At 41.7% G+C, this 13,321-nt stretch overlaps 1 protein-coding gene across 11 annotated transcripts in view; it reads left to right on the top strand.

Moving 5' to 3' along the window:
- TLE4 (TLE family member 4, transcriptional corepressor) overlaps window positions 1-13,321 on the top strand; it is a 121,230-nt gene that overhangs the window by 35,568 nt on the left and 72,341 nt on the right. For all 11 annotated transcript variants that reach the window (XR_012668573.1, XR_012668572.1, XR_012668569.1 and 8 more), the window contains exon 5: window positions 1,061-1,123. Coding sequence is in view for 1 of the 11 variants with exons in the window: in XM_075128692.1 (XP_074984793.1) it covers window positions 1,061-1,123 (63 nt within the window). In the remaining 10 variants the exon portion in view is untranslated. The remainder of the gene's footprint in view (window positions 1-1,060; window positions 1,124-13,321) is intronic.

Below are 13,321 nucleotides of genomic sequence, written 5' to 3'. Positions count from 1 at the left end.
CTAGTAATGATCATCTGTTGGTTAGATAATTTTTTTTAAGGTTTTTGTCATTTAAAAGATTGCATGGTGAGAAGGTTGAAAGGGTTGCTGATGAAAGAAGGAAACCAAAATTGCACAAGTATGAGTGTTTCTGTCATTCTGGTAATGACTTTGCAAGAAAAAGAGCATTTTGCCCTCCTATGTAATGAGGAACTAACCCTGTGTAGAATTTATTTTAAGAAAGTCCCTGTAATTGTAACTGCTGTGATAATCTCCCCTACCTACGTTAAGATGTGTGGATTAAATATATATAATAATCCATCTCTATGGAACTATCATATAGAATCAGATTCTGATCACAGTTACACTGGTCTAAATCCAGAGTAATTCCAGTGAATCAGTTGACTTCAGTGAAATGACTCTAGTTTTAATCCAGGAAAAGTGCTCTCAAAGATCTAAGTATTACTTAATTACTTTTCTAACTTCAGAATCTCAAATTGCAATGTCTAAGCTGTATCTTAACATGATCTTCAGTGAAGTTGCATATGATGTTTGTAATGTTCTGACAGTATGTCTTTGGTTCAGAAATTTTCTTTATATGTATTTACCCCCATCTTACAACTGAGTTATTGTCATATTCTTTGAATGAAATTGTCCTTTTTTCTGTGAGGGAATGAAATGTATCGTCAATATTCAATAATTTTGAAGTTTTTTTTAAGGTTTGAAAATAGTGCTGGAAAAAAGTATGGTTGGTTTGTGTGCTGCTCCTCCTGGAGACTTCATGAAACACCTTCCGATTTTATAATGGAAATGAAATTCTCTTTGGACCATATGGAAGCTCAAAAAAGCTTGTTTTGTGAGGAAACTCTCTTAAAAATGTGAGCTGTAAATGACTAACAATAGCCATTACCTGTTGTTGCATGCGTCACTGAATTATTTTTTTATTCTTATTGACTTGTCCAGTTAGAACATGGTTAGACAAAACCATTGATAGATGCTGTTTGATATGTTAGCTGTTCATGCGATAACATTAACATTTGAGAAATATAGAATACACTAACTTCCTTCTTCTTATGTGCAGGCAGAAATTGTCAAGAGGCTGAATGCTATATGTGCGCAAGTCATCCCCTTCTTATCCCAAGAGGTAAGGTAGTTGTTTGCAGGTACTGGCCTAAAAAGATGCTCTGCAGTTGTTGTTGTTGTTACAAAAGTGGAGCTTTGTATTGACCTTTCTGGCTTTGTAAAACTCATGGTGCCTGTATTTCATTTTCCAAGGTGCTGTTCCAACATCAGTGTCTTATTAAAAATTCAGTAGAATATAATTTAAGTGCATTAATGTAATAGATCACGTTCTAATGTGCTAAGCAAAATTTAGTTACTTAAAATATTTTGCTGTCATGTACAATGCAGTGTTGCTCAGAATAATGACTTTGTCAAACTGGCATCTAATAGGATAGATTGAAAAATTGCTAGAAATACATGATTTGTGCTACATTCTTGACAATGGGCATTAAAAGTAGGCAGAAATGTATGTAGGTCTATCAAATGATGATGCTCTAGATAGTAAACATACTAATGAAGCTTTTGTCTGTCGTATTCTTCCTCTCTTATGTCTTCTGTGTGTTTGAGGAAAATACACAGAAGATTAACTCTCTGTAAGCACTGCTTTCAAAATTATGATTCATTTTCATGAGCTTGAGTGCATTGTGGATGCCTTCTGAGAGACACATGGAACTTGAGGGAAGGGTCTGGTGCTGGCTGGGGGAACCTTGCTACCATTGGCTTGTGTGGGATAAAATGAAAGTGTGGTTCATGAAAGGAGAATTCAAGTGTACAGAGGTTTTAAAAAAAACAAACGTTTTTTGTTGTTTGTTTTTGTGTGTGTGTGCAGGGGCAGGATTTGGACGTGGGGGGCTGTTGGAAGTAGGCTGGCTTGATGCTGTATAATTTAGGGATTCATTTCAGTAAAATCAGTGGTTGGAAGTCAAAGCTTACAGCAGTGTTTCTTTGTAGTGCAGCTGCAAAGCATTGTATTGCAGTCTGAGAATGTACTACGATTCTTTCTCCCACCCTTTCAATTGTTCCACAAAGTGTCATTGCTTTTCAAGAGAGCTGTTCATTCTTCTGCTTGCTGGAGGTCGTGCGTTTGATTCATGCAGCCGTGTGTGTGTGTGTGTGTGTGTGTGAGAGAGAGAGAGAGAAAATAGACCAAAAGCTGCCACTATCTCCTTTGGCCTATAAAGTTGTGTATGAGGACTAAATGTTGTAGTGAGTTAGTGCACAAACCTTTCTCTGCTGCCACTGGGGGCCAGAATTCAAGTCCTGCCTTGAGTCACAAATGAAAATTAGTTTAATCCTTGTACTCATTTGTTAATGCTACAGAAACACTGCACATTTGGAAATTGCTCTGTTCAGGAGTTACACAGGGTTGCAGTAGTGAGATAGGATTAAGGTGTATTGGTTTTTATTTTGGAAAGCAGTCACTGTACCTATTCCTGATTCAAGCCAGTGCTATTGGTCCCTTCGCTGTATGAATACTAAACTGACAAGAGTTTAAAAGACATGTGGGGGAGAGTATTTGGCAAGCATAGCTGTGATCTGGGCAAAAATTCAGGTCTAAATGCAGAAGTGACATTTTGCCTGAGGTAGGAATAGTGTGGTCCTACATTCAGAGATCTTGATTTTTTATTATTTATTATTTTATTACTTTATTTTCTATGGCTGCAGTTTTAGAACTTTCCACTGAAGTCCTAAAGAAATCCTTGTTTTAATACATAAATTAGCCGAATTGTTCAGCTGTACCTTTCCACACACAGAAAATGAAAACTTGGACAATGGACTTATTAATAAGAAAAAAATATGGTTTGTTGGTGATGTTTGAGTTTTTGCATCCTTTTGTTCATCTTAGGCTTGGTCCTTTCTATGTGTTCATGTGAAAAAAGGGGGTAAGGTTTTGGGGTTTGTGTGTAAGTGGTGGTGACCCAGTCAGTTCAACACAGAGATTTCTTCTCTCCCACTGCTCCACATATATCATGCTCACCTTACTCCACAGTCAATCTGCTGAAAGCTTGCACTGATGCATTTTAAGTGATGCACTGGAGGGAGGCGGAATCATGAAGGATGCATTGTTGCCTCTTTCTGTAGGAAGGGAGAATAATCTGTGTGGGATGCATAAGAAGAAATTGGGGAGTTGTGCTATGACTTTTACCTTTAACCATAGTCCTCTACACTATCTACCAACTTTCTAGGCCATGTCTGCACCACAAACTTTGGTCAACACAAATTAAGTCAGCACAAAGCCACCAAAGTTAGTTGTGCTCATGCATACCTGGCTCTTTCTGTTGATGCTGAGGTTGCTCACCAAGAGTGCATAGTGTGGTGTACCATAGTAGATATCCCAGTGTGCAACCCACCACCCTCCAGTGCACTGTGGAAACTTTGGCAGAGCATGGTGAGGGAGAAATGAGTCCTGCAGGAGTGACTGGGAGCAAGGGGTCAACTTCCCAGCGTACAACTGTCTCGATCCCATAATGTTGTCTTTTGTGCCTTTTTTAAAAAAATCCCACAAACCCACACAGCCCTCCTCCACACAGCCCTCACCATCTTTGACAGAAGCATGGAGCATGCACAAGACTGCATGACTGTCATAAGTGTTGCAAGCACAGGACACACAATACTCTGGTATTTGCAGAGCCATAAGGGGAACCAAATCAGCAAGGAACATGATTTCTTGGAGGACAGATTGCTGTGGGACATAGAGAGAACCAATTCAAGGTTGTTAGTGGAATTCACAGAGAAGCTGCAGATGGTGGAGCACCGCTTTGGGCACTGAGAAATAAGCACTGACTGGAGGGATTGCTTTGTAATACAGGCATGAGATATATGAGCCATGGCCGAAGAATTTTCAGATGCACAAGGCCACGTTCTTGGATCTGTGGGCCGAACTCACCAAATTCCTCCAGCGCAGGGACACCAAAATGAGAGCTTCATTGACAGCGGAGAATCAAGTGGTGATTGAGCTTTGGAAATTTGCATTGCTAGAATGCTACCAGTCGCTGGGAAATAATTTTGGAGTTGGAAAATCGACTGTGGAGACCTTTGTCATACAAGTGTGCAGGGCATTAATCATGTATGCAGGAATGTGACTCTTGGTAATGTGCAGGACATAATGGATGGATTTGCAGCAATGGGGTTCCCAAATTGTGGTGGGGTAAGAGATGGCTCACATATTCTATGTTGGCACCAGAGCACCTTGCCACAGACTACATGACCAGAAAGGGCTTTTTTATGGTGATGAAAGCATTGGTGCATCATTGGGGACACTTCACCGACTTTGATGTTGGCTGGTCAGGAACATGCATGACGCTCACATCTTTAAAAATACAGGACTGTTGAGAGAGCTCCAAGAAAGGACTATTTTCCCCCGAGCAGCGGGTTACCATTGGTGATGTTGAAATTCCAATAGTGATTCTGGGGGACTGTTGGTGGGTGGGGTTCAGGGCCAGTCCTGGCTGCACTGCCTTGCGGTGAACATCAAGCATCTGGGGCTAGGGGAACTTGGGCCCTCCCTGCTCCCAGCAGGCCACCACCTGCTCCACCCCAGAGCCCATTGAGGCAGTAATTCAGAAACGTGCAACCTAAGGGGGGTGGGTGCCCCTACGCCTGCTCCCTGGGCCACTTTCTACTCTGTTACTCTGTTGGTGTCACTGGTTCACCTCTGGGTCCATTCTGCTCTGCTCCGAAGAGTCACAGCCATGGCTCATTGTTGCCAATCTCCATGATTGAAAGGCCTGTGGCAGCTTAGCATTGAGGACCAGGCCCAACCACGTGAGGCCTCGGTGGCTTCTTGACAGGAACTTGCAAAACAGAACTTCCCTCCTGCTCCAATTACTCAGACCAAACTAAACTGCTCTCTTTTGAGCTCAGTCTCCGCTGTGAGCATGCCCAGCAGGGGCAGCTGGGCAGGATTTTCTGGGCCTAGAGCTGCTCCTTAATCTTTACTTCCCCAGTGTTGGGTTCATGCACCCCATCACAAGTATCCAGCCTATCTCTTGCTCCCCTGGCTCATGAAGCTTTCACTGGCCACCTTGGCAGTACCAAAGAAAGATTCAACTGCTGGCTCAGCCGATGCAGAATGACAGTGGAATGCACTTTTGGTAGATTGAAGGGGACTGGCGCTGTTTGCTAACAAGATTGGATCTGAGTGGAAAAAAAACATCCCAGTGGTTATATAGCTGTCTGCTGCATCCTGCATAATATCAGTGAAGCAAAGCTGGGGAAGTTGCCACCCGGGTGGAAGGCAGAGGTGGAGTGGCTGTCTGCTGCGTTTGAACAGCCAGCCACGAGCGGTATTAGAAGCGCTCGTCGTGAAGTTGTATGGCTCAGGGCGGCTTTGAATAAGCACTTCAACAGTGAGCCAAGTAATGCATTATGGAATACTGTGCTTTAGTTGGCCCTGGTGTTTTGGGGCCTGTTAGGAATTGTATGGTGCTTGGTATATATTTATGAATATAACTTTATCAAATCACCTATTAATTTTGCAGTGCTTGCTTTACCCTGTCCTTTACACTGTCATTGATCCTATGAGTTGTCGCACTGTAACAGTGGGTGCTTTCAAAACTGCTAAGCACTCTGCAGCTAATGTTGTGAAGCAATAAAGATGAATTATTTTTCAAATAGAATTTTATTCTGTAACAAAATCAGTGCAAAGAAAAGTATATGCAATTTATAAGCAAATACATTAAAAATTTAATAAATTAATGGACTAGAACTTAACAAAGGGAAGGAACATTCATGTCCATTTTACCTACACATACATTGGCCTGTGGAAGCCATGGTCGCTCTATGTGAAGCTGTGATTGTTCTTAATATCTCTCAGGGTAGAGCGGCCAGGGTGGGGTGTGGCCCTTGATGCCATGTGAAATGTTCGGGGGAGCGTGGGGAGGTGCTGTAATGAAGTTCTCCATGGACTGCAAATGGAGGCAAGCCCATGATTGTTGAACCTGTAGGTCCATAAGAGTCTGTAGCATCTGTCTTTGCTGCCAGAAAAGCTCCATTATGTCCTTCTCTTCCTGCTGGGAGGTGCATCTCCTTCTCTTCCTGCTGGGACTCCTCGGCCTGCCTCTTGTCTGCTCTTTCCTTCTCCAGGCTGTCTGCAGGGTTCACCCTCCAGCCCCTTTGCTCATAGTCTGATACAGCACTGGCTTTCAGGATCTCACTGAACATGTCATTCTAAGTCCTCTTCTTCTTTCTTCTCCTTATCTGGCTCAGGCATTCCAAGGGTGTAGAGGGGGAACCCCTCAAGGCCGTAATGGCAGCAGCTGCAGGTAAACCACACAGAGGTACCATTGTCTGTATAGTCACAACAGAAAGTGGAAAGTTAAGACTCAGAACTCCCTTCCCTTGGTCCCCTGAGGTTTTAAACAAGACATGCCTCTTGATACTTCTGCTTCAGAGTGCTTGTGCATGGTGCCATTCACAGCAGCAGTTGTGGGGAGTATGGCCTGCCAGAGATGAAGGAAATAGGGAGGGAGTTTCTTGCATGAAACTGAGTATAGGACAATGGCTCTGAATACTGGCACCGTTTTCCTCAGATGGTGGCAATCTTAGCTGATATCTCACTCTTGAGCGTGACCAAAAGCACAGTGCATAACTGCTGCTGGTGTCCCAAAGCCAGCCGGGCCTGAACGTGCTAGCTTGTGTTCTGTAGAGGTGCCTGCCAAAATTATTGCCGAATGGTGTGGGAAAGCATCCTACTTTGGAGGAAGAAATAAGTCTGCCATTCCTAGAAACCTTTAGGAGAGGATTGCAGAGTACCTCCATTAAAGTTTCGTGGAGATCTCTGAGGAGGAGTCAAAGGATGTTTCTGTGTACATAAACAAACCGATCCCCATGGCTCCCCTTGCCGCAGGGGAATGAAAAGGAGATAATGCTACCTCACTTTTTTTGTACCGCTACCCCTTGAAGTACAAGTAAATTTAATGAAAAGTTAATACCTGTATCCTGTTGAGTGGGGGGTGCCATCAGTACATCATTGTAATGGGAAATATAATTATATACTTACCTGAGTTTCTTTCCTTGTATCACGCTCGACTGCCAGGACTGACTGGACTGTGGTGGAGTCTCAAACAGGTCCTGGCTCGCAGCATAGCTGGACCTTCTGGTCGCATATTCCCCCATCTTCCTCCTCCATCTCTTCCTGAGTCTCACTGTTCATGCCACGGGACTGGGGCTTAGGTTCCTCAGAGGAACCTGTGATTGTCTGTGGGGTGGTGATGGCATCTGTCATGTATGGTATGCAGCTCTTTGTAAAAACGGCAGGTCTGCACCTCAACACCTGATTGACTGTTGGTCTCCCTGGACTTCTGATATGCCTGGTACAGTTTCTTTGCTTTCATGTGGCACTGTTCATGGTCCCTGTCATACCCCTTCTCCTGCTTGCACAGTCTCTTCTCTTCGGCCCAGGAGATCCAATATCTCCTGTTTACTCCAAGCCAGAGCTCTTCTGGAGCATGTAGCTTGCATGGTCAGCTGGGCAGTTGCACACAACAAGGGAGAGCTACTAGGTTTGCTTACCAAGGTGGACAACCAGGAAAAGGCAGGCAAAAAATTTGTGGGGTTTTGAAGGGCAGGGAGACCTTCTGGTCTCCATGACTCCTGGTCCATGGAGGTCACAGTTGTGACCAAAGCAGTCAGTATAGGGCACTGTGGGACAGCAGCTGGAGGACTGTGAGTGTCCATGTTCGTAACACAGCATCTACATCCATGCTGCACTGACCTCAGTATGTCGACCATGGCTCAGCACTGCGTGGGGATATGGTGTTACTGTGTCGCTGTAAACAGGGTGCTTATATCAATGGAAAACCAATGAAGTATAGACGCGTTGTAACTAGATCTATGCCAGGTGGCTAACATGGACCTAACTTTGTAGTGTAGACCAGGCCCTGGGTGTGGGGAACAATTTTTCAATGCATGATGAAGGCTGTCTTCACAAGCAACTTATATCGGTATAACTCTGTCACTTGGGGATATGGAAAATTCACAACTCTGAACGGGGCAGTTATACTGACCTGATTACCAGTGTAGACAGTGCTATGTTGACGGGAGGGATTCTTGCTATGGTGGATTATCCATCGGTGTAGGTAGCATCTTTACTGAAGCACTGCCACTGCACCTTTTGAGTGTAGACAAGCCTTTAGAGAAATAATCACACACTTGAACTTCAGTAGCACAATCATGCTCATTACAAGGAACGTCGATGATAGTCAGCTGAATTGATCCAAAGGATATAGTGACAAAAGAACGTTGCCCCACTTCTTTTATGGATACAGTATTATCTATTAAGTACCTAAGCCCATTGACATCAATGGAAAGACTTCATTGGGCTTCAGATTGGGCCCTAAAATTAAGCATTTTCAGGTCTGCAAATAGAATCTTTTATGGTTTCTATATTTGTCTGTGCTAATTGCCTCTGCTTTATAAAATCATGGCCCATAATGGTTTCTTCACCTGTTCACGTCTCATCCTCTCACATTTATCAAGTGGTATACCTTCTTATGTGTGCATGTTCCATAGTGTCAAAGCTCTACGGGCTTAAAAGGAAATGAAGAGGTTCAAAAAAAATTCAGAACTTCACCTTTTTTACATGCATTTACAAAGAGCAAAGGGAACATTTCCAAAAAGTCTCTGTGCCAATTTGTCTTGCTTGAGGGCAGGTGTAAGCATATGTAATTTTAATGCTTCTAATAGCAGTGTAAAAATCTGCCTTAAAAGTAAAGGAGTACTTGTGGCACCTTAGAGACTAACAAATTTATTTGAGCATAAGCTTTCGTGAGCTACAGCTCACTTCATCGGATGCATTCCTTTTCTGTACGAATTTTTTCATGAAGTTGATAGATTTCAACTCCATACAGCTAAATTCAGTGCTTTGCATAATGACAGGTTTCAGAGTAGCAGCCGTGTTAGTCTGTATTCGCAAAAAGAAAAGGAGTACTTGTGGCACCTTAGAGACTAACAAATGTATATGAGCATAGCTGTAGCTCACGAAAGCTTATGCTCAAATACATTTGTTAGTCTCTAAGGTGCCACAAGTACTCCTTTTCTTTTTGCGAATACAGACTAACACGGCTGCTACTCTGAAACCTGTCTTAAAAATGCCACTGACGGAACAAAATAAGGCCTTTATGCTGAAGTGGTGAAATTCTAGAAACTGCATAGCCCCTACCTAATACTAATATCTGTTAAAATCATGTTATATCGGCACACACAGATGTAGTGGTTTTGAGTGTTTTACTAATTTGGTTTATAATCTCAGTCTTTTTTTTTTATTTAAAGTGTTTTAATGAAATCCTGTTTTTCATGATCTAGATCAAGGGTTCTCAAACTTCATTGCACCGTGACCCCCTTCTGACAACAACAGTTACTACAGGATCCCAGGAGGGAGGACTGAAACCTGAGCCTGCCCAAGCCCTGCCACCCCAGGGCAGGGGGTGCAAAGCCAAAGCCCCACCTCCCCAGGCTGGGGAGCCAAGGCCAAAGCCTACGGGCTTCAGCCCCAGACAGGGGCCTGTAACCTTAGCCCCACTGCCCAGGGCTGAAGCCCTCGGGTTTGGGCTTTGGCCCTGGGCCCCAGCAAGTCTAAGCCAGCCCTGGCGACTCTGTTAAAATAGGGTTGCGACCCACAGTTTGAGAACCGCTGGTCTAGATTAATATAGAATTGAAATACATTGTGCTTATGCTGTTTATGCACTTTGCTTACAGTATAATTGTGGAATAGTAGCTTAAAAATGTGACCAGTCACTTTAGTATTGTGCCTGTGGGAGGAAATTAACAAAATACAGTGGTTATAGGCACTGATGACAACATTATTGCCTCACAATAGCGCCAGGTTAATTTACCTTATTTCTTGCAAGCTTCATAAGGAATCAGTGGTTTTCAGTAACTCAGTTTGATGCAAGAGATTCTGGCAAAAATCGCCAGATTTCTTGATAAGGATGCATTGTAGAAGTATAGAATGATTTAAATCAAAGCGACTTAAATCATTGATTTTAATTATGATTTAAATGAGCAAGCAGGAAACCTTGATTTAAAGAATCAATTTTAATTGTTTTGCATTTGTACTTTTTTAGTGATTTTTTTTTCCCCTAAAGAGAGGTTGATTTTTGTTAATTAAAATTGTCGTTAAATGGTTAATTTAATGGTTGATTTAAAAATATTGGTTTGAAACTAAATATAGCCTTTACACTAAATTTGATATGCTTTTCCTGACCAGGAGGCTATGCTGTATCTATACATATTTATTTATTTAAGGACTTATGTAGCTTAATTTATATTTATTTAATTTTAATTTTTACATTTTGTGTGTTAGAAAATGGTGAATGTTGCATTTCTTATTTACTAGATGGCTCTCTTTTTTTTACTTGTGATTTTTTTTTCAAGCTCTATTTGGATGGAACTTCAGATTCAATGACAAATGCACAACAACAGTATTTTAAATTTATTTTTGTTAAATAAAACTACTTTCAAACTACTGTATGCACAAGGAAATAAGTTTATCAAAAGGTTTATCAAAACCTGTTTTGCATTTAAAACTGATTAACAAAGCTGTATTATCTATAGTTAGTGAATTGAACAGATTGTTTCTGGTCCCCATGCCTATAATATTTTAGAACTAGTAGATCTCATCCTCTCACACCTAGATTTTATTCATAGATTGGAAGAGGAAAACAAGCTTCCCTGCTTTTTCAGCTCCCAATTGGTTTCTTAACTTTGAATATACTAGCCATTAAACTGAACTGAAGAGAATATTCTCTCTGTACTTGCAAAAGAGCCCACTGCTGTCAAAAGCTGGTTTAGCAAATCAACAAATTCTGGTGTGAGGTGCTTAGACCACTGAACTGGTGGAAGTCACTGGCTAACTTTCTTTAAAACTTGGCAACAAACCTGTATTGCTTAATATTTTTTTCTACTTAATTTAAATTAATAGGTTATAATATGACTTAATTTTAACTAGGGCTTTCAAACGATTAAAAATTTATTGTTAGTAATCACAGTTTTAATCACACTGTTAAACAATATTAGAATACTATATAAATATAATATATATATATATACATATTTTCAAATATAGGCTCTGGGCTTCACTCATGCTTCTGCCACCTTGGTATTAGGCGTTTATATTAGCAAATTCTGCATGGATTGCTAGTAGTTTGTCTACCCGTTCTGTAGAGTGTGTGCTGTACCTTCCTTGTAAATCCGTCTCTGCCCTTTGGCTCAGGATTACTATCTCTTGCACTGTTCTCTTCCATTGTACATTTTGTACAGCTGACATGGATAGTGAAACTACCTAAATTCTGACATTCTGGACTGCAACTCCTTTGAACACATAGCGCACAAGAACAGAACAAAGCAGCTGGGTTCTGCAGAGTGAAGAGTTCAGCGAGTTTTGCTCTAGATTCATTAAATGCATCTGTTTACCAATGCTGAAGTGGAGGATGGAATGGAATTAGGCTTTGTATACACTAGTCTGTTCTGGAGGATCTCTCACTCTTTCTTTACCACTAGTGTAGCTCCCATGGTGGTGGGAGCGAGACATAGTAGATAGAGCACAGGCATTTTTACCACTACGCCATGTTGGACTTTCTCTGTTCAGGGTTAATTAACATGGTAGTAGAAATGCCTGTACCCTTTTTATGGTATGGTCTCTGTAGTTACTACTGGTGGTGGTGTGATGGTGGGTAGTGTAGACACAGCTCAGTAGAAGCAACAAGAGAGGGTGATGAGAAGACACAGAGATAAATAGAAAAAGGAAAAATGATACTTGTCTGAGTTACAGGCACGGTAGGAGAATGGATTCCTTGGCCTAGCCTGTTAATCCAATATGAAACACACACAGGATAGGGTAGAGAGAACTCTTTTTGAAGAAAAGAACTGGTTATTATAATTGGAAGAAAATCCGTTCTTTATTTGCTTGTGTACAAGAAGGAATGTTGGTTTAAAGAAGTATATTGGGAGTTACACCTCCTGCTCTGTGCACTCTTACTTCCTTGTTCTCTCCTACCCTTCTGTTTGGATATAAGCCCTGTCCTCATTAATTGGTGGGCAGGATATTGTATGTGGTTTGGTTTTGGCATCATGCTGCTTGCTATTACAGCAAACGTAGGATAACTCGTTTAAACACAAAAAGAAAAGGAGTGCTTGTGGCACCTTAGAGACTAACCAATTTATTTGAGCATAAGCTTTCGTGAGCTGTAGCTACAGCTGTACCTACAGCTGTAGCTCACAAAAGCTCATGCTCAAATAAATTGGTTAGTCTCTAAGGTGCCACAAGCACTCCTTTTCTTTTTGCGAATACAGACTAACATGGCTGTTACTCTGAAACCTATCATTTAAACACAACTGCCAAACAGTGGGAAATTGAATAAATCAATCCTGAAATACATATGAAGTTCAGGTTAGCCAGCTGCCGTCCTATTCAGCCTGTGCCTTTCCTTGCATTAGTGTTATCTTCAGATTGCACTGGATATTTGGTGATCAGTCCTGTTCCTTCTTTTTTCCCGGATGCTATGCATGGCATCCATGTTTCGTCACAATAGTGACCAAATAAAGCAGAGTGTCTGTATACAGGCATTATGTTTTAAAATAGAGTAAAACAAGCAAGCTGCCACACTCAAGGCAAAAGGTATGTGTGTACAATGAACTCACTTGGAGGTCTTTATTTTCTCCAGATCCTGTAATTTTAGGGGTGGGTGGGTGTGTGTGGATGTGGATGTTTTGGTGGAGAAGTGGCTCCTTTCGGTCTGAATCCTGACAGGAGTGCCAGTGCAGGGAAACTCTTAGTGAGGCTCTGTGCAGGGGTCTCTGTCCAGATCCACTTGTAGAATTGGGGCATTAGTGGCTGAGTCCATTGTGCATTTTGGTTTGTTTGCATAGTATGTCAGTGAAATTTAAATAAATGTCTAAGAAGCTAGCAATAGGATAATTGTGATTGTCCTTCCTATATCTAATGAAGGGCTCCGGTTTACTAGGCTCATGTCTTCTCTCCTCTCTATGGGCCTGATCAAAAACCCACTGAAGTCAACGGAAAGACTCGCATGGACTCAAATGGGATTTGGGTCAGGTCCTAATAGAGCAGAATTACCATGTAGCTGTTCTGGAAATTTACTCCTTTGTTAAATCCATACAGAATATACTTACTTTAAATTTTCTTTAATTTTGCTAAGATTTTGGAGAGTGGACAAAACAAGAGATTTTTCTCCTCTTTGCTCTTGTTATTTGAGATTTGTCCTAGGGAACAGAGCAGTATTTGTCCCCAGTCCTTCATGGAGACATAGTTCTTATGCAT

Source organism: Caretta caretta, chromosome 5 (genome assembly GCF_965140235.1).
Source record: "Caretta caretta isolate rCarCar2 chromosome 5, rCarCar1.hap1, whole genome shotgun sequence".
In the NCBI taxonomy this organism is placed as follows: Eukaryota; Metazoa; Chordata; order Testudines; family Cheloniidae; genus Caretta; species Caretta caretta.
The sequence above is the reverse complement of the archived record's forward strand: the minus strand, read 5'-3'. Positions and strand labels throughout refer to the sequence as shown.